Source organism: Myxocyprinus asiaticus, chromosome 19, assembly GCF_019703515.2.
Source record: "Myxocyprinus asiaticus isolate MX2 ecotype Aquarium Trade chromosome 19, UBuf_Myxa_2, whole genome shotgun sequence".
Taxonomy (NCBI): Eukaryota; Metazoa; Chordata; class Actinopteri; order Cypriniformes; family Catostomidae; genus Myxocyprinus; species Myxocyprinus asiaticus.
Genome location: NC_059362.1, coordinates 10,462,569 through 10,485,432, shown reverse-complemented (window position 1 = coordinate 10,485,432; position 22,864 = coordinate 10,462,569). Strand labels below are relative to the sequence as shown.

General features: G+C 38.5%; 1 protein-coding gene across 1 annotated transcript in view; it reads right to left on the bottom strand.

Annotated features, from left to right (window-relative positions):
• Positions 1 to 2,445: 2,445 nt before the first annotated feature.
• Positions 2,446 to 22,864, bottom strand: part of nt5dc1 (5'-nucleotidase domain containing 1) — an 81,495-nt gene continuing 61,076 nt past the window's right edge. Inside the window, exons 9-12 of the mRNA XM_051645518.1 lie at positions 18,751 to 18,872; positions 13,602 to 13,763; positions 7,513 to 7,675; positions 2,446 to 5,899 (exon numbers count right to left, since the gene is read on the bottom strand). Of these exons, the coding sequence (XP_051501478.1) occupies positions 5,787 to 5,899; positions 7,513 to 7,675; positions 13,602 to 13,763; positions 18,751 to 18,872 (560 nt within the window). The 3' untranslated portion in view covers positions 2,446 to 5,786. The remainder of the gene's footprint in view (positions 5,900 to 7,512; positions 7,676 to 13,601; positions 13,764 to 18,750; positions 18,873 to 22,864) is intronic.

The following is a 22,864-nucleotide window of genomic DNA, read 5'->3' as shown; positions in this document are numbered from 1 at the left end:
AACCCCGGTCCGAATTCCAGACATGAACTGTCAGTCGACAGTGCCTGTATATCACCAACCCGTTTAACTGAGGCCAGAGCCAACAGAAGTGTAGTCTTTAGAGAGATCACACGCAACTCAACGGATTCCAAGGGTTGAACGTGGGGCTCATGAGCGCCCTCAGCACCAGATTTAAGTCCCACATTGGAACTGTAGCAGGTCGAGGGGGCTTCAAGCGCCTCGCTCCCCTAAGGAACTTGCGCCGGCACGAGATCCTCCTCAGATTCTTCCATCTCTACCTCATGGCCACGCCATGCTTCTTCATGTGGTCCCTTGAGACTTAACACAGAGGAAGTGGTTAGGAGGTCGCAGAAGGAAGAATCAACACTTAGAACGAGGGCGACCCTAGAGCGGAGCGTCAGGAGACTCATGTCCTCACAGTGAGGGCAGTCTGTCTCCATGAGAGCTGCTTCAGCGTGGGTGAGGCCCAGGAAGCGAACACAGCTGTCATGTTGATCTGATGAAGCGATGTGTCACTCGCATAAACACTTGCAATACGAATCTTTAAAAAGATGCGTACACACAAGCGGCTCTTTATCGAGTGTTGTATGTCACGTGGAAGGAATATTATATATATATATATATATATATATATACATACATACACAGTTGAAGTAAGAAGTTTACATTTCTTACACTTAGTTTGAAGTCAATAAAACTCATTTATTAACCACTCCACAGATTTAGTATTAGCAAACTATAGTTTTGGCAAGTCGTTTAGGACATCTACTTTGTGCATAACACAAGTAATGTTTCCGAAAATTGTTTACAAATTGTTTAAAAAAAAATATATATATATATAACTATAAAACTACTTAATTTTATATTAAAACTGTTTTCCTGATCTCTCGAAAATAAAAATAAATAAATAAATAAATAAATAAATAAATATATATATATATATATATATATATATATATATATATATATATATATATATATATATAAATTTTAAAGAGACCTACTAGGCTAGATGAATTAAGACTGAATGATTATGAAAGGAAATACATATAGGCTATATGAAAAGCAAATTTCTGCAAATTTAGGAATTGATAGGCTTATGAATCTTTTTAGCTTCAAAACATAATTTTGATAAAGAACCTGATACATTTGACAATGTATGTGGCATCGAATCTTTTAAGGATATTTAAAGACTTTGTTTGAGGCAGAATGAGATATTCCCGCATGTTTGACAAACTAGATCTACTTATAAATCATGCACACCGAGTATAGGGTTGCCACATGTCCAGTAAAATACGATCGTCCCGTATTTAAAGATGAAACGATGCGTAATCCCGTATCGAATCAATATGGGACGCGATTGGTCCCATATTTAAGCTGGTCCGATGGCGTCACCGCGAAATCGTACAAGATAATTAATTTAACCTTGATAATCGTTGGAAATTGTGTCTATGGTGGGTAAGGGACCGTCTAAAAAGTCCTCACACTGTGCTAAAACGTGCGAAAACTGTGGAGGGTGTGGTAAGGGACCGTCTGAAAACTTCACAAGTGGCAACTCTATATACACACCCCAAAACATCATGCAAGAAAGAGAAATGTGATTGGTTTAACGTGTCAGTCAGACATTTCATCTGAGTACTAAAGAGAGTACAAGCCTGTTCACTTCAAGCACGGATGACAGGACGGATGATCATAGATAGTGCTTGTTGTAATGTTGTACAGTGTCTGCAGTAAATGGAATCGTTGTTTATATTAAAATGGTCCATCATCTGATTTCATCAAGCCTGCTTCAAGGGTACACTTCAATGTTGCAGTCTCATGGATGGGACATGCAGAGCGATGTACAGTGCGCGTTCATGCTATTTTTTATTTTGGACTAACTGTACGCAATGTTTCCCACTTGATTAACTGTCATCGATTAACTGTTTAAACCAACTAGCATGACGCAAAGTGAGACGATTCAAAAGTGTCTGTCTGACGCATGTGTACATTGATGCGCCCTAAGAAAAGTCCATAACCTTCAATTGTTCAATTGCACAATGCATCGCTGTGGACTGGTAGGTCAATGATAGACTTATGCTTAACAATATGGAAATAAACAATTTATTGTCTTTTAAAGCCACTTTAGGTATTGTCTAATTAATGCTTTACTAGACTGCCACTATAATGTATTTTAATTATCTGAATTATTATTTCATTATTAAAAATAAGCAGCATCACTATACATTTCTAAATTTCTAATTTGCTTCGACACAGCATCTATCACAGAGGTCTCCTCCATATAGAAAACTACATTTAAAATGCTCTTCAACTTCTTGAACAATGTTATACTTGAACTAATGCTAGGTTCAAGGGTTTAACAAAAGTTCATTATAATAGCACATATTGTACGTATAACAAATTGTTTTACATTTATTCAACAGCATTTGGGTGAGGAGAAAACACATGAAAGCCCTTAAAATTCATGTTAATTTTTTCTTTTTTATTTCTGCACATACGAACACTTTCCCTGTACTCAATTAACAATCATTAGTGCTGTTCACCACATACAGCAGAAGATACTATTTTTTTTTTTTTTTTTAATCAACAGAGAAAAGTAGGTCATAGCTCTGATGAGGATTTCCACACCTCTGTACTTGATGAAGCTGCCCAGTGACGGAACACAACATCACTTAAATCTCAGCTTTGTTAAACAATAAAATCAAACACTTCTGACATGCAGTTTGTCTTTTAACACTGTACCATTTAAAACCATTACAGCCTACCACTATGGAAACCCCATCAGACCACTCAACATAAAAACATAAAATCCACTTACATTGCTTTTACAAATCATTATCAATATTCAGGACCAGCACACACATGAAACAAGTAATGGGATTTAGATAAGACGTGCTCTGACACATAAAACCACTAAATGGTTGGGTAAAGCATGGCACCATTCAACACTGCCACTGTGCATGACAGAAAATTGGCTGTTTACATTGACTATCACCCAACAACACAATATTTTTTACACCTTTACTATAACATTACATACACAGAGAAATTCTTAAGTATTCACCCTTTTTCATTCAATAACAACGAAGACCTGAAACAAAAGGCATTTGTGCAAGAAGTCAAGTGGACACTTAATACTTCATCTGCATTTGGGAATATGATGTACTGTACACACCATCTCTCTCATTTCTCATAGAAACTCTCAAAGAGTACAGTAAATTACAACAATATAGAGAAGGGTGAGAAATCACAATCAAATGCAGGAAAGTAAACAATCTACAATATACTACAAAACACTGGCACTAATCTGAACCAGTTTCAGCACCAGCAGTTTACTTGCAACACTTTCAACAATCACAAGAAGAGCAAAGAACTCATGGCAGTTTCTTGGTTGCATGAATATTCAACGTCATTTGTGCCTGGCTTTCTTGCAGTAAGCAATTACATAAAAGCACAGTGCATTGCCAAAACACATCCTTTGAGGTTATGTAACATTACTTTCATTAAAAAACAAAAAACAAACAAACAAAATAAATAAATAAATAAATAAACACATAGCTCATGGGAAAACTATGTTTTTTTGTACTCCTTGAAGGTACAGTTTGCCCACAAATGAAGCTTTTGTCATCATTTACTCACCCTCATGTCGTTCTGAACCTACAGTATATGGAGTAATTTTATGACACTTTTATTGTGTATTATTGTCATTTTGGAGCTTGCCAGACCCAGTCACCATTGACTTTCATTACAGTATATGAAAAAAGGCAGAAAGGATATCCTTCAGAAAATTCAATGTTTTCCAATAAGGAAAAAGGAAATCATAATCAATGGAACAACATGAGGATGAGCAAATGTTGACAGAATTTTTGGGTGAACTATTCCTTTAGTAGTTCAATGGTAGTGAGAATGCTCTACTGATTACAAATATGTGTTATTGTGAGTAAACAGCGTAAGACACAATAGATGGTAACTTCCTTGTACATCCAATGATCAATGCATGGCTAGTCACAAACAGACAAACACAACTTCAGTTACATTATACAGCTGATATCAGAAGTTTACATACACTTAGGTTGAAGTCATTAAAACTCATTTTTAAACCACTCCACAGATTTCATATTAGCGAACTATAGATTTGGCAAGTCGTTTAGGACATCTACTTTGTGCATGACATGAGTAATTTTTCCAACAGTTGTTTACAGACAGATTGTTTCACTTTTAATTGACTATATCACAATTCCAGTGGGTAAGAAGTTTACACTAAGTTAACTGTGCCTTGGAAAATTCCAGAAAATTATGTCAAGCCTTTAGACAATTAGCTTCTGATAGGCTAATTGGCTAATTGGAGTCAATTGGAGGTGTACCTGTAGATGTATTTTAAGGCCTACCTTCAAACTCAGTGCCTCTTTTTTTGAAATCTAAAGAAATCAGTCAAGACCTCAGAAAAAAAAAAGTAGACCTCCACAAGTCTGGTTCATCCTTGGGAGCAATTTCCAAATGCCTGAAGGTACCACTTTCATCTGTACAAACAATAGTATGCAAGTATAAACACCATGGGACCACGCAGCCATCATATCGCTAAGGAAGGAGATGCATTCTGTCTCCTAGAGATGAACGTAGTTTGGTGCGAAAAGTGCAAATCAATCCCAGAACAACAGCAAAGGACCTTGTGAAGATGCTGGAGGAAACAGGTAGACAAGTATCTATATCCACAATAAAATGAGTCCTATATCAACAAAACCTGAAAGGCTGATCAGCAAGGAAGAAGCCAATGCTCCAAAACCCCCATAAAAAAGCCAGACAACAGTGTGCAAGTGCACATGGGGATGAAGATGTTACTTTTTGGAGAAATTTCCACTTGTCTAATTAAACAAAAATGGAACATTTTGGCCTTAATGACCATCATTATGTTTGGAGGAAAAAGGGTGAGGCTTGCAAGCCGAAGAACACCATCCCAATCGTGAAGCATGGGGGTGGCAGCATCATGTTGTGGGGTTGCTTTGCTGCAGATGGAACTGGTGCACTTCACAAAATAGATGGCATCATGAGGAAGGGAAATTATGTGGATATACTGAAGCAACATCTAAATACATCAGCCATGAAGTTAAAGCTAGGTCACTAATAGGTCTTCCAAATGGACAATGACCCCAAGCATACCTCCAAAGTTGTGGCAAAATGGCTTCAGGACAACAAAGTCAAGGTATTGGAGTGGCCATCACAAAGCCCTGACCTCAATCTGATAGAAAATTTGTGGGCAGAACTGAAAAAGCGTGTGCGAGCAAGGAGGCCTACAAACCTGACTCATTTACACCAGTTCTGTCTGGAGGATTCCAGCAACTTATTGTGAGAAGCTTGTGGAAAGCTACCCAAAATGGTTGACCCAAGTTAAACAATTTAAAGGCAAGTGTATGTAAAATTCTGACCCACTGTGAATGTGATGAAAGACATAAAACCTGAAATAAATAATTCTCTCTACTATTACTCTGACATTTAACATTATGTAGTGATCCTAACTGACCTAAGACAGGGAATGTTTTCTACGATTAAATATCAGGAATTGTGAAAAACTAAGTTTAAATGTATTTGGCTATGGTGTATGCAAACTTCTGACTTCAACTGTACTTGTTCATGTAGGGGTGAGAAGATAATACACAGACACTGTCCAGGGTGTTACATTCACACAGCTTTAATCACTGGTTGGAAGAATGGATGGCCTAGCTCTAAGTGAATCTGGAGAACTCAATGGCGGGACAATCTCCTGGACTGTGCTTGAGAAGTGCGAGAATTCAGGACTGGTTCTGTTCACGTTTCAGCAGCGAGTCTGGAGGTCTGGGGTAATAACCTGTTGTGCTGGGCTTATCTGGAGAAAATCTCTGGAACTTAAAGTCTAAAGGAAGGTCTGAAAGACAGATGCAGGAAAGTGAATTCAAGTCAATTTAAGTTGTTTTATTTATCAGTTGCTCAGTGTATATGTTGTTTGCATGGCACTGACATATTTAAAGGAATAGTAGCTTAAAGGAACAGAAATTATTAATAGACATATTCAACTTTTCTATCAAATAGTTTTGCTGATAATAAACTCAAAAAAAGAAACGTCACTTTTTCAGGACACTGTATTTTAAAGATAATTTTGTAAAAATCCAAATAACTTTACAGATCTTTATTGTAAAGGGTTTAAACAATGTTTTCCATGCTTATTCAATGAACCATAAACAATTAATGAACATGCACCTGTGGAACGGTTGTTAAGACAGCTTATAGATGGTAGGCAATTAAGGTCACAGTTATAAAAACTTAGGACACTAAAGAGACCTTTCTACTGACTCTAAAAAACACCAAAAGAAAGATGCCCAGGGTCCCTGCTCATCTGCATGAACGTGCCTTAGGCATGCTTAGGCATCACACCTGTGGGACAGGTACAGGATGGCAACAACAACTGCCCGAGTTACACCAGGAACGCACAATCCCTCCATCAGTGCTCAGACTGTCCGCAATAGGCTGAGAGAGGCTGGACTGAGGGCTTGTAGGCCTGTTGTAAGGCAGGTCCTTACCAGACATCACCGGCAACAACGTCGCCTATGGGCACAAACCCACCTCCGCTGCACCAGACAGTACTGGCAAAAAGTGCTCTTCACTGACGAGTCGCAGTTTTGTCTCATCAGGGGTGATGGTCAGACTCGCGTTTATCGAAGGAATGAGCATTACACTGAGGCCTGTACTCTTGATCGGGATCGATTTGGAGGTGGAGGGTCCGTCATGGTCTGGGGCGGTGTGTCACAGCATCATCGGACTGAGCTTGTTGTCATTGCAGGCAATCACAACGTTATGCGTTACAGGGGAGACATCCTCCTCCCTCATGCAGTACCCTTCCTGCAGGCTCACCTTGACATGACCCTCCAGCATGACAATGCCACCAGCCATACTGCTCATTCTGTGCATGATTTCCTGCAAGACAGGAATGTCAGTGTTCTGCCATGGCCAGCGAAGAGCCCGGATCTCAATCCCATTGAGCACATCTGGGACCTGTTAGATCGGAGGGTGAGGGCTAGGGCCATTCCCCCCAGAAATGTCCGGGAACTTGCAAGTGCCTTGATGGAAGAGTGGGGTAACATCAGCAAGAACTGGCAAATATGGTACAGCCCATGAGGAGGAAATGCACTGCAGTACTTAATGCAGCTGGTGGTCACACCAGATACTGATTGTTACTTTTGATTTTGAAACCCCCCCCCTTTGTTCAGGGACACATTATTCCATTTCTGTTAGTCACACGTCTGTGAAACTTGTTCAGTTTATGTCTTAGTTGTTGAATCTTTTTATGTTCATACAAATATTTACACGTTAAGTTTGCTGAAAATAAAAGCAGTTGAAAGTGAGAGGATGTTTCTTTTTTTGCTGAGTTTATAATTATTTTCTGTTTATTATTATTATTAAATTAGAAACAATGCTAAATAAATGCATTTTCACTTGCCGTCTCAGACATTTGGACCCCACTGTACATAATAATACACATACCTGCTATAGCCTCAATGCTGGGTATAGCCATGGTGCTATATTTGTGGATACTGTGGCAACACCAGGTGAGTCTCTGTGTCTCCTCTCCTTCATTCTTTTGCACATCGACAAAATATGAGCCCCACTGATTTGACACAGCTGAAGGAGACTTCATTCCCTGATCCTTAGAGAAAAATCATGAAAATGAAACACAGTCAAGGACAGAGACAGAGAGAGATAGAGAGAGAAAGCATAATCAGCCTTAACAAACCCACGTGTGCAGTGTAAGACATAATTTGTGTTAACCGTGGGATAATTTTGGTACTTTCCACATATATATTACAATATAGGGCCTGAAACTCTTAAAAAAAAAAAAAGACCAGTAAAAGGGGGTGATTTAGAGAAATAACTGTCAATTTCTGGAGGTCTTAATATGGAGCCAATTAAAGGACAGTGAGGGAATTTATTTCTAAATGAATTTGTGTTCCCTTGCAATAGTTTTTCATTACCTCAAAAGTTTCTGCATTCCCTCACAATAGTTTGTGTTACCTTGCAATAAGCTTTGCATTCTCTCACAATAGGTTTTTCGTTTTGTGTTCAATACGTTTTTAAGTTTTGTGTTCCATTGCAGTTATTTTATGTTCCGTTGCAATTCCTTTAACCATCTCTTATATAAAATAACCTAGGTTTTACTACAGAAACCATAGTTGAAATATGTTTTTTGTTGTTGTTGTTGTTGTAAAACGTCTCGGTTACAACTGTAACCTTGTTCCCTGACAGAAGGGAACAAGGTGCTGCATCAGCAGCTGATGCTATGAGAACTTCTCCCGGGAGTGATAATCTCTAAAGCCCATTAGAATTAAGACAACCTTATTGGCAGGTGGTGCTTGGCGCTCGTCCCCTTATGCGTTCGCATTGCGGGCATATAATCCAGAGCACAGCGTCATTTCATTATGATTTTTCAACTGAAGAGAGGAGGAGCCATCTTTCAGTCCCTAAACAGTGAGAAAACAGTAGTGTGGCATGAGAATGCAGCATCTTGTTCTTTCCTTTCAAGGAACTAAGGTTACAGATATGTTCCCTTTCAAGTTGGTCACTTCGACGCTGCGTCATTAGCTGACACTATGGGAATCGTATACCATAACACCGTGCTACTGATTCACACGCACTTGTGTAGTGAAACATTGGAAGAAAAAAAACTCTCCTTTGCATTGCAAGTCCAGTCAAAGCAGTCCTTAGGGCTGTGCAACCAATGCAGGTACACCAGAATTGCGCGAATGGGTAAACCTGCAGCACTTTGCCTTCACAATGCATGTGAACCACTCTGAGATGGCTGAAAACAGCGTCATTACATGTGAACACAAAACAACGCGTCACCCCTTGAGCATTTTACTCAGCCCGGGGCCCCACGCAATTGCAAACACAGACAGATGAAACAGTATTATTAAATTTGTTACTCACCAGCATTACTGTCGATGTCATGTCGATATAGTTGGCACTGCTCCATCTTTCAATACAAGTTTCTTTGCAAAGTCTGAATCATAATAGTTCTCAAAAGAATCCTTAGAGAAATGTGCTGATCAAAATATATAATCCCACATTGACGCATTCAGGAACTTAATTTAAATAAGCCATTCATTCCTAACATTGGAATCCTTCAGAAGGCTATGCAGAGATGCAGTTTTTCCACAACCAGGAACACAACAATGTCTTAAGGGGACCTTACTTGACATCTTAATCTTTTTGTTGCTTAAAAGCAAACTACAGTAACAACAGTACCAACTTCAGTGTATCGACAGGAGAGGAGACTCATTCCAGAGGAGAACTCAATGCGCCCGAGCCAACATTGGGAGCAAAGGAACTCCCCATTGGCCATTTATGTATGCCATCACCGCAGTACTGTCTGTGCGGATTAGAACGTAAAGCCTTGCATGTCAGTCCAACAAGCTCTCAGAGCCAGAAGGACTACCAACAGTTCTATGCGAATTATGTGCCACGCCATTCGCACATCTGTTCAGGTGCCGAATGCTGAATAACCTCCAGGGCACTCCATCGAGACAACTTTGTGTCTGGCCACTTGGCAGAGCGCAACGCCCTTCTAGTAGAACGAGGACTTTCTCTCAATAGTTAGCGAGAAACAGACATCACTAGGAGACGTAAGCGCCATGTGACGAGGCACTCTCGATTTGACCCAGCAATGGATTGGCCTCGATGTAACAAACCAAAAGGGATGGCTGTGGCAGGCATTAACCCCAGCATCCACTGGAACTGTCAAAGCAGTAAGGCTACTCCCAGCTTGAATTTCATCAAGCATGTGAGCGACGTTTAGAAGTGCTGACAAAGGACAAGCCGAAGGGCAGGACTTTGAACTGGTGTGCAGTCCCCTCGAAGGTGAATCGAGGGGGCTGCTTCGCGTACAGAAGCATATAGCCATGCTCGTCTTTGCTCAGTACCCAGCTGGTGCCCCATGGAAGGCCGCACCACGCATCCGTGTTGAGGGCTAATGGACACAGGGGCTCCCCCTTGACTGCCGGCATCACAGTCAAAATGGCTGTTTTTGACAGAGCTGGTTTTATACCTTGTGCAACCGCAATGAGGTTTGAAAACTTTATTGGAATGTGGCAAACATTTGGCATGCTTCCAACAGCAGCACAAAAAGTTACACAGCTGGATATTTGTTCTCAATCCCAGAATGAAACAACGGGGATGGTGAGAGAATTGTCAAGGGGACACAGAAGAGTGTTCCAGGCATTCTTTGGAGTCGGAGTGGACTTTTCCGTAGGCTCTACTTCCCGATTCACGGTCCTCTGACCATAAGGAATGCTTGCCCCGTCCAGGAGGTTTTCCACTGGAACAAGAGCCAGAGAGTAGAATTTTCCGTTTAGGCCACGGACGCAGGGGCCTCACTGCTGGCTCAGTCTCCGCCTTCTGGAGGAGAACTAGATTGTTGGTGGCCATTTGTTTCATGGGACACTGCCCAGAGGAAGAGTGCGAGCAAACCGGTTGTGCTACTATGTTACCTCGCCTCAAAGAGATGTGCCTGTAGTCAATCGACATCTAAGCCGACTGGAATCTCTCTGTGAAACTCATGGCTTCACCAAAGAGTCCTTGCTGTGACACCGGAGCGTCGAGCAAAACTGTTTTGTCCTTGTTGCGTATCTCTGACAAATTCAGCCAGAGATGATGCTCAACCCTTTGAAGGACTCGGTTTCTGGGCCACTTTTATCCATGGCCTTTAGTAGGTTTGCTTGGTAGGCCTGCCAATCCACCATGGTGTGCAGGGCCGAACCAGCTTGGCCAGCCACAGCATAAGCTTTACACACTAATGAGGATGTGAGCTTTGGAAGGCTGAAAGTTGTGGAGCTCAATAATAAGGTTTATTGAAATCTCACTTTTTGAGTCATTTTTATTGGAAATTCAGTTTGAAGCGATCTTACAGCATGACAATCATGATTGTTTTAACTTCGAAATGCCTTTAGGAGGCGGATTTAGCTGTTTGAAATGCAGGGAAAAATCAAGAACACTGATGGAGGATGCCAGTACCAGAGCTACATGTTTGTTAGAGCTGTTTAACACAAACAGTGCTTTGGGTTACAGTCTTTACACTGGGTGCGTGAGTGTCCTTGAAGCCGCAGTGAGAGGAAAGATGAGGTGCTCAGCCTATTTTAACCACACAGCACATGCTGAACTCAGTGGAACACATGTTGAAAATGCACTATAAACTATTAGTTCCTGCAGTGGGAAAGGGCCTGTGGTTAATCTGTGGTACACGTACTATGGTTTACAAAAACCATGGTTCGTACCACAAAAAATGGTTACATGGTTAGTGCAGGTTTACTATAGTGAAACCACGGGTACTGTAGTAAACCCATGGTTAATTTTCTTAAGGGATGGACAAAGGTATAGAGAGGGAACTCAAAACTATTTCAGAAAATAAATTACGCCACTTTTATCACTATAATCTGTAAGACTTTAAAAAACAGGTAAACCTATGACATGAAAATAGCTAGTGGGGTTATATTAAGGTTATATTAAGAGTTTTTGATGTACAGTATGCTGGTATAGTATTTGGCTTCTGCATTATTATATTCAACCAAATTAAATATGGGTCCACAATGTGTTTTGTGCAGTAAGTGTCAGGATCCTGCCATCTCTGTCTGGTCGTTTCTTACACTTTTTTGGCAGGATCCTTACACCCATGTTATATGTTGTTATTTGGATTTCTGTCAGTCAAGTTAGTTCCTTGTTAAATCTATTTTCTTTATTTTCAGTTCCAGTACCTGAGTTTTGTCAGTTTTTGTCTGGATGTTTTGTGTTATGTTTTTTGTTTATGTTTTGCATTTTGTTATATTCTTTTTTCAATAAAGATTTTTGAGCATTCCACTGTCTGCATTTGGGTTCTCAGTACACAACCTGACTGTTAAATATTGTTATAATAAATCTAGGTAATAAATAAATAATAAGAATAATACACTTTAATATGTTCTTTTAAGGACATTTTATTTACTTTTATACAATAAACTGTTTTGGTACTCTGTTAGTTCACCATAAAAGCAAAAGCAGACCCACAGCATTAGACTTTGATTTCTCACCATATTTGAAAGGATGTTTCCTACAGTTTTATCACAGAGGAAGGATGTGGGGGATGTAAAGCTGTTCTGTTTTTACTCATAGTTTCACATTTATCTTAATATTTTTCTCTGAAATCTAAACCATCATAACTGCTTGGACAAGGCGTCATTTAAACTCCAAGTAAAACCTCTTAAACAGAAACAAGGACTTCAATAGAATTATATGAATAAAGATCAAACACAAAATCTTTGATCTTTGGAAAAAAGGGAGCGTTTGATCAGAAACCCCACAGTCTGAACCAACAACACTGTTGCCTTACACTGGCTCTATGTGACTTTTCCCTCATGAAATATCAACACATTTGATACACAAAATATGCAATTCACATTTGACCTTTCCACAACATTATATAACTATAATACGGAATTTAATGGAAGTATCCACTAATGCGCCACTAATGCGAAAATGTATACTTGTGCAAACTGCCACACAACCTTTAGACACATAAAGCTATATACAATTAATACGATAATCAATCACCAAAGCAATGATTTTACTGAAGGGTAAATAAATCTGAGCAGAACTGAGTAGATCTACAATAAAATTGTATTCCTTTAATGTCAATAACTTAATTTCAATACACATGGTGCAGTATAATTTGAGCACATTTAGCAACTGGTTAAACTGGATTGAGAGAGCTTAGTGAATGAGGTGCAGGTTTTTGGGCTGAAATACCACAAGAAATAGTGGCTCAACCCTCTTGTGTATTAGTGAGTTCACTGTTTATTTCCAGGACCCAGAACATAATAAATAAGCAGAAAATGAAGAAGGAGTGTTTTAGACAGAGCTGGCTTTCCGAAGAGCAGTCAAAACTACAGAACATTTTCAAAAGAAATGTTAAAAACATGCATTCATATCATATTGAAAACAGGAATCATAAATCCTGTCTAACACACACAGTGGGGCTGAGTGATGTTGTTTAGTTCCTTAAAAAAAAAGGAAAAAAAAGTGTCCTCTAAAATGATATTTTTGCTATATCATCACATCATTTACATGAACATCCTATATCTTTCCTGTAATTCTCCACTTCCTCCTTCCATTGTATGCCTTTTCTCCTTGCACCATCTGTGTAACTGAATAACTCATTGTAAGCAAAGATGTGTATGTAGCTTTTAATTTGCAGCTCTGTGATCAAACACTAATAATAAAAAAAGTAATGTAATTGGAATCCCTACTATAATTCGGAACTTTACTAAAAGATAACAATGAACATTTTCTTAATGAACTCCAAGGAAACACAAAACAAAAACTACAAAGTGAAAAATAATTGTCTTACTCATATTGCTTTGTTTTCCAGTAAACATATTTAAACAAGTTCAATTCACTTATTAAGCAATATAGAGCTCCAGAGCAACACAGAGTGTTTCAGAAAAACATTCATTACTTTCAGACACCTACACAGAATTCCTATTCATAGTATTCTTGAGTGTGGAAAAGATCTTGAGCTTGACTAAACAGAAACAGCCTTTCACTCTCACCTCAAATTTGCCCTTCTTCTCTACAGGACCTTCACTTGGGGCGAGGCTGTTACAGGGGGTCCCCTCCCCCTCAATCTCCTCCACAATCATCACCGTCTCCCACTTTCCAAAGCTGCAGGCCGGGAACATGTCTGAGCGTATGCTGTCTCCAAAGTACACCACCTGCACCAGCAAAGACAGACACACACACACACACACACACACACACACACATGCAAACACACTCATGTTGGTGCGGCAATCCTTATGAGGACTCTCCATAGACATAATGATTTTTTTTACTGTATGAACTATTGATTCTATCCCCTAACCCTAACTCTCACAAAAAAACGTTCTGCATTTTTACATTTTCAAAAACAAAAAAAAAAACAAAAAAAAAACATTGTTTAGTATGTTTTTTAAGTGATTTGAATTATGGGGACACAAGAAATGTCCTCATAAACCACATTTATAGCATAATACCCTTGTAATTACCAGATTGTAACCTAAAAAAATGACCTCATAAACCACTTAAACCCAAGCAAATACATGCATAGACACACACGCACATTCAATACAGGAAGTAAATATACCATAACAGTTCATTACTAACTACAGGAACACTTTATAATAACTTAGCTTAATAACATTGCGAAACATTATTATATTGTTATAACATTACGCAATGCATTCAAACATTCCAATTGTTTAGAATGTCAAGAAACTTTGATTCTTATATTTTTATTAAGGCTGTCGAGTTAACATGTTAATTCGGTGCGATTTATTATATGAAAAAATAAGTAAAAAAAATTAAGGCAATTAATTATGTCCTTTTGTAAATTCCATAAGCAATTTTCCTACCAAAGGCTCAATTCAAGCATGAAGTGCAGCCATCATGTTTTTACGAATCTGATTCAGCAGGGGGCAGTAAGCACAATACAGACAACAAACCGACAGCTGGACAGAGCAGAAACAGGTCTCGAGACTAAATTTAACTTGACACAGTGTCATAAAAATGTGCCGTTTATAGCTAGAGATGCTGAAAAATTGCCAAATGGATTGCTGGACTGGTAGGTTTGTGATAGGCTTGTGTTTAATGATATGGAAATAAACCAAACAATAGATTGTCTTCTAAAGCCACTATTTGTATTGTCTAATCAATGCTTTGTATATGCCACAATGTCAGTTCGAATTATCTGAATTATTGTATTTATTATATTATAGGTCTATGTATAATTATTTAGATTATTATATATTGAAATATCTTTACTTGAGAGCCTTTCCCAGCAAACACTGAAAGCGATCAATTGTGATTAACTGGCATGTCATGTAATTATAAATTTTAATTGATTGTCAGCACTAATTTTCATTTATATTCATATTTGAATGTACATGAACTGATCTGTTAAGCATTACATAATGTTAACGCCTTAAAGTAACATGTTTTTATTTAGCAGATGCTTTTCTCCAAATCAATTTTATGAAGAAAAACACAATACATTTATCACAGGGGAGTCAACAATATTTGCATAGCACTTTATAATAACAATGGCTCTGTTCCAAAACCTAGTGAGCTGCCTCACTGTCTATAGCCAACATAAGCAGCTGCCTTCTAAGGCAGCATCCTAACTAAAATAGCCACACAAATCAGAATTGATTCCAACAGAATGTACCATTAACATGTTGTTAAGCTAACAACGTGATGTACTCTTAAGCATACATAGTACACACAAATATTGGGTAAAATACTACAACTACAACTATGAATTTTATTTATGTTAATAAAATCAACGAAATTAAGTTGGGTTTTCCTCCAATTCACGACCCTGATCCGGTGATAGCGACCGTTCGTGATGAGATTTTTTTTATCAGTTTTATCTTGTCTCTCTCTCAGAAGTCAAAGCCATTATTTGTCATCTGAAACCTTCTGCTTGCCCCTATGATATGGTTCCTGTGTGCCGTTTCAAGGAGATAGTAGATATCATCAGCCCTAGCATCATGTTTATCATCAATAGTAATTGATGGTGTGGTCCCTTTTTGCTTTAAGCAAGCAATTGTTCAGCCTATTTTGAAGAAGCCAAGTCTAGATCCTTTGGATCTGAAGAATTATTGACCGAAATCTAATTTTTTCCAAGATTTTTGAGAAAGTATTTTTATCTCAGCTGATGTCTTTTTTTTTTTTTTTTTTACCTAAGAATAATGTCTTATATACATTTCAGTCTGGATTTAGGGCTGGTCACAGTACTGAGTCAGCCCTGTTAAGGGTAGCAAATTATCTGTTAATAACTGGTGACTTGGGTAATCATGCTGCTTTGGACCTCAGTGCAGCATTTGATACTATTGATCATCGGATTCTTATTAATCATCTAAGGCATGTTGTGGGGTTAGAAGGTACAGTTTTATGATGATTTAAATCTTACCTTGAAGGTTGATCCTTTTCGGTAAGGTGATTTTTCTTCTTCCTCAGCAACCATTACCTGCGGTGTTCCTCAGGGATCTATTTTAGGTCCGATTTTGTTTTCTTTGTATATGCTTCCCCCTCGGTATGATTTTTAAGAAATATGGTAAATCTTACCACTTTTATGCAGATGCAACCTGGTTTGAACAGTTCTTTTAATGTGTTGTTGTTATGTTTAGAGGAGGTGAAAGTTTGGCTGGGTCAAAATCTTCTCCAGTTAAATGAAAAGAAAACAGTGATCATTATCTTTGGATCTAATGTATGTGGTGTAGACATTACCAGTGGTTTAGGGCCATGGGTTGATAATTTGAAAAGCCAAGTGAAAAATATGGGTGTTATTTTTGATTCAGCACTAAAATTTGACAAGCAGATTTAGGTTGTTGTGAATATTTTTTTTTTTTATCATCTTAGAGCCATTGCCAAAATGAAATCGATTTTGTAATTTAAAGATCTGGAGAAAGTTATACATGCTTTTATCTCATCCCACCTGGACAACTGTAATGCCCTTTATCTGGGGACTAGTCAGTCATCTATGTCAAAGTTTCAGCTAGTCCAAAATGCAGCTGCTAGGCTGCTCACAAATAGTAAGAGGAGGGACCACATTTCACCTGTATTGGTCTCATTACATTGGCTACCGGTACAATATAGAATTCAATACAAGGTCCTGTTATTTGTTTTTAAAGCGGTTCATGGTATGGCCCCTGCTTACCTCACTGAGCTTATAAATGTGCATTTTTCATGTAGATCATTAAGACCAATCAATTACTTCTTATTATTCCAAGATCATGCTTAAAGCTCAAAGGGGATCAAGCCTTTTCTGTTGCTGGTCTGAGGTTGTGGAATGGTCTACCACCTGAGATTAGATCTTCCACTTCTATTTCTACTTTTAAATCACATTTAAAACTTTTTTGTTTTCTTTGGCTTTTAATATTTGATGGACTCTGGGTGTTGTCTTTTCCTATTGTTATGGCTACAGTGTGATGTGTTTAATGGTTGTTTTTATTTTTCTATTTCTTTTTACAGCACTTTGGCACAACAGTGTGGTTTGAAAGTGCTTATAAATGAATGAGAATTGAGACTTTTGACTTTAGTATATTTATAATCAACATTTTTATATGAACACTGAACCACCAGATTCTCCTGTCCACTCTCTTTGACCTGGACATCACAGAAACTGCGCTTGGATGGTTTGAGCCATACCTCACAGGAAGAACCTTCAAGGGCACCTGGAGAGGAGTGGAGTCCAAGTCACACCACCTGAACACTGGTGTTCCTCAGGGATCAGTGCTTGGACCCCTTCTCTTTTCGATCTACACTACATCACTCTGATAGTTAAGGCACACAACGTTTCCTACCACTGCTACGCAGATGATCCGCAGCTCTACCTGTCGTGTCCAGCCTGACGACCCCACTGTCTCCACTCGTATTTTTGCCTGCCTCTTGGAGATCTCAGTCTGGATAAAGGAACGTCACCTTCAGCTCAACCTGGCCAAGACAGAACTCTACGTGATCCCAGCCAACCCACCTGTTGACCACAACCTCACCATTCATCTTGGTTCAACTACACTAACGCCAACCAGGGCAGCTCGGAATCTGGGAGTGGTTATAGAAAATCAGATGTTTCCTATCTGATTATGCTGCACAGCTCCTGCTCTGGTCATTTAAAGACTGGACTACTGTAATGTCCTGTTGGCTGGCCTCCAAGCTAGCACAATTAAGCCACTGCAGATGGTTCAGGACGTCTGATCTTTAATTAGCCAAAGAGGGCTCACGACACCCCACTCTAGATTTCACTCCACTGGTTACCTGTAGCTGCCAGAATCAAATTCAAGGCTGTGACACTGGCCTTCAGGACAGCCAATGGAACAGCACCCTCTTCAATTCACTCCTCCAGGTCTACGTCCCAACTTGCTTTCTGCAGTCAGTGAACGAGCGGTGCCTGGTGGTTCCGGCGCATAGAGGTACAAAGTCTATTTCATGATCATTCACTTTCTCTGTTGCTCTGTGGTGGAAGAAGCTTCCAACCTCCACACGATCTACTAAAACTATCTCAACATTCAAGAACCAGCTGAAAACACATCTGTTCCCAGAGCACTTAACCCATTCACACTAAATGCACTTACCTCCATGAAGAATAGATGTATTGCTATCTTATTAACTGGCCTAAACAAGGTATCTTCGGAGGGAGCATAATTATGCAGCCTACCTTGTGAAACAGCCTTAGCATTGGGAGCGCACTTTTTGTGAAGGCTTTGTAGGCAGCTTACAAGTTTTCAGAACAAAGCTAACCTTATTACAAAGTTTTACACTAAATATGTAATATTTGAGCAACTCCAAGTACTACAGATGAATACGAATCATTCTAGACCTTCTCCTTTTTCTAAAAATTTAGAAGGGTTTCCTGAAGTACAGGCAAAAAAAAGTCTTGTGTGTGTTCTCTGCTGTTTAGGTATGTCTGTATGAAAGAGGTTGTGTCCTGACACACCTGTCAGCATGTTATAACTCTCTCAAACATGCCTGTGGCAGGGGAAGATCTGAACACCCTGGAGCATTGCAGGTAGATTTCACAAAAGCCTGAGGCTCCTTCCCATCCAAGCACACAAGACTGTTACTGCTATACCATGGAAACACTGCATTACATCTTAAAACTACAGAGCACATAAAAGGATTGCCTGCTTAGAATTCAGAGGCAATACAACAGTCCAGCCTTACCTTTGGCTCTGATTTGTTGGTCATGATCTTCAATAGTTCATGTAGATGAGGCCAGTTGCCCTGAGAATACCAACCAGGTTTTTCCAGAGATGGCAAACCCTCACTATCTTCAACATCATCCACTATAGAGAAAGAAATGAGAGAGGAGCTATATTTTAAACTAAAGCCTATTGGCTATTTTTTAAAGGGGACAACATGACCTGCCCCCACTTCCTGTTTCAGTTGGAAATACGTCAAAACATAAAATAAAATGGCTTTTTTGTATGACTTTCTTTCTTCCGTTCATCACTAAAGGAGGGGTTTTGGATAACGTAGGCCTGCTTGTCGTTTTCCAGCATTTACAATAAATGCAGTCTGATCTAATGAAAATTATGTGACTGTGACAAAATGTTTGCAAAATGAAATTACATTGTTAATTATCCGTAATGCTGCAGTTTCGAGGTGAAATGTCCACTGAGGGGCACTAAAAGCAAGTTAAATGTTCTCCCAAATAGATGATGTTTTTAAGGTTAATGCTCTATGGCGTTTTAAACAGACAAAACCTACTATTTAAAAAAAACCAACAACATCCTAACCTAAACCCTACATCTAAACCTAACTGATAGTGCACTCTTAGAAAAAAAAGCACAAAAGGGTTCTTTGGGTTGACAATTTCTTAATGTATCTACTATGTATGTATGTGTATGCATAAATTACATTATTGAATGTTTTGTTTATAAATAGTTTTGAACACTATACTACATTACTTTTGTATTTGCATTTCATCCTGCAGAAAAATAAAACTTTTACAATGTACTTCTACAGCTTTGGGTTTGATTAGAGAAGGATAAATGACAGATGATCAGATCCAATGTCCTTTCTCTTTTAGATGACAGATTTATCTTAGTTTTAATATACAGTCTATGGTATAGTCTTTTCTTGACTCCTAATTTAAAAAAAGATGCAAACAACTATGTTTATCATAAACGGCAAACAACCTGACCGTGTAGCGCTGTTTTCCCCCTCCTATCTCCTATTTAAGCTGCTCGCTCGCAGACGCGCAACTCGCACGAGTGAACAAAACGTGTGAACATTTCGTGACCTATTTCAAATTTTAACGGTCGCAAAAAGTCAGTTGAACTGAAAGCTTGAGGGCGATGTTACCCTGGTAAGTAAAGAAATAAATTAATTTGTTGATAAATTTTATGTTATTTGGACCTAACTCCTTGTCATTAATGACTTTCAGCAAGCACAAAGAATAAATGTAGACAAAAAAAACTTTATCCAGGCCTGTGATATTCTCCGCCAGGAGGTTAGTAATTTCAAACTTGAATCACTGAAATCTCTGTTGTGGATTGACTAGTAAACCTGATAACAGGTTGTTATAATTTTATTTTCTTTGCATCTAGAAAACATGGGAAAAATGGAACAAGTTTCCAGAAGCACATCACAGCATTGAATTAAGCTAACTGCACTGATATAAAGTGATTAATCAAGCTTTATTCAACAGTGTGAATATGTCAAATGATCACAGCCATGACAAGTGGAAGTCAAAGGGGACATTTGACTACAAAACAATGACATAAACAATGTCACAAAAGGTACACATTTTTCCATTATTTTGCATTGCATTGCATCAAGGTTATTATAATACTAAATAATGGTTAATTTCTGTTTGCAGTGGCTCTGGAGTGCAGCATTACTTATGTCTTCATACAGATAAAACACAACACTCCTATTAATTTAAGTTTTAGAGAGATACCAATTTCTTTGTTTTTCATTACTCTGCATACTGACAGCAGGTCTATTAAATATTTCACATACTTACACCAATCAGCCACAACTTTAAAACCACCTGCCTAATGTTGTGTAGATCCCCCTCGTGCCACCAAAACAGCGCCAACCCGCATCTCAGAATAGCATTCTGATATGCTATTCTTCTCACCAAAATTGCACAGAGTGGTTATCTGAGTTACAGTAGACTTTGTCAGTTCAAACCAGTCTGGCCATTCTCTGTTGACCTCTCTTCCATCAACAAAGTATTTCTGTCCACAACACTGCCACTCACTGGATGTTTTTTGTTTCTGGCACCATTCTGAGTAAATTCTAGAGACTGTTGTGTGTGAAAATCCCAGGATATCAGCAGTTACACAAATTCTCAAACCAGCTCGTCTGGCACCAACAATCATCCATGCGATTATCTAATCAGCCAATCATGTGGAAGCAGTGCAGTGCATAAAATAATGCAGATATGGGTCAGGAGCTTCAGTTAATGTTCACATCAACCACCAGAATGGGGAAAACCCATTCTTCTTGTCACCTGATCGGCCGATACCGATCCTGATCATTTCACCTTTTATCAAGATCTCTGTCATAACTGGTTATATACAGTTTAAGCTTTCTGCACACTGTCATTATTAAGAATTTTTCTCTTCCCAGTAATATCACTAATAATAGTTTTTGCTGACAAAAAAAGTTTAAAAGGCTAATTAAAAAATCTTTTTTAAATAAGACTTTAAAACAAGTATAGGCTAACAAATTATTCTCAATATTAAGATAGACAGCCCTATAATAAATGAAGCTTAGTATCAAACTGAAGACAAACTGATGACCCATAGGTGTAATTAAACTTAATGTGACATTTTTGGTTATTGATTCATTGTCATTATTTCATACAATTATTATTACTCCTAAATTAATTTCAGTTTTTTTTTTTTTTGCATTATATTTAATACATTATATTATAGTATCTTATTATTGTATAAAGAATTATTATATTTATAAATTCCTTCCCTGCCTTTTCATTTAGTTGGATGATTGTATTAATAGTTAATTTTTCACTTATTACTGCTTGAACTTTATTGAGGGGAACACATGCTATTTCATGAGGGTATGAGATGAAAGGAAAGTGGAGAAAGAGCGCATGTTTCTGGACTCTGCAGGTGCTACTATAGAGCTGTTCTGCTTGTAGTCCAAAAACCCGGAAGAGAATTCGCCATGGGCTCCCTCTGAATTTTCTTATGGGTTTTTATAATGGGGTTTTTGAACTTATGAGTAAAATAAGGAATGTTGTAAACATTACTTGATGATACGTGGATATTTTGTTCTACAACATAAATTACACACGTTCATACCTCAAACATGAATTTTGAAGCTGTATTTAATTACTTTAAAAGAAAATGCACAGCAGTTTCAAAATTCACGTTTGAGGTATGAAAGTGTGTAATTTACGTTGTAGAACAAAATGTCCATGTAATGTCAAGTAATGTTTACCACAGACCTTATTTTACACATAAGTTCAAAAACCCCATTATAAAAACTCATAGGAAAATCCAGAGGGAACCCATGGCGAATTAGACTTCCGGGTTTGCATAAATTGACGTCAAGGCTGAACAGCTCTATTATGTTAATGCCGTTTAATCGGGAGTTATTTCATAAAGATGTTTAAATTACACCACATCTTGTAACTCGTGTTATTATTGAGATGACTATCCCTGGCGGAGACTGAGAAGCTGCTGCCATGAGCGATAATAAAGGATCGTTTCACAGCTCGCGCTGTTTCTCCTTTACCTTGTTGCATGTGAAATGCCACATTAACAGTACAGTACACAAACCTTTCATATTCGCCATACCTCTCCTACTGCATCGTTATTAACTGCTGAATAAAGTTTGTTGTCTTACATCACTATGCCAGGTTTCCCTACACTCCTTGATGCCATGACAGAGCTGCTGATGTCTTAAAGGAGCCGCACATCTTTTGTGACATGAGCGATCGGTTTATGCGAGTCATAGGATGTGAATATCGGCCGATACCGATTGGTGGCCGATTGATTGGAGCATCCCTACAAACAACTTAAAAAAAATACGTCTTCCAGATGTAAACACACACATCAAATAGATGCCTGGGTGATGTACGTGTGCTATTGTGTGGGGAACAGAGAGAAAATTAAGTGTTTATGAAGGGTTAACATGTCGTTTTTAGTGAAAGCGAATAAAACACTTTGTTGTTGTGCCTCTTTTATACCACCAGAAAACTGCAGCTATACATAGAACAAGGCACGTAAAATTTGTTTTTTGCAAAAATGTAAGTGATGTCAACTCTCAGAAAGATTTAGCATGTGAATGTGGGTATGAG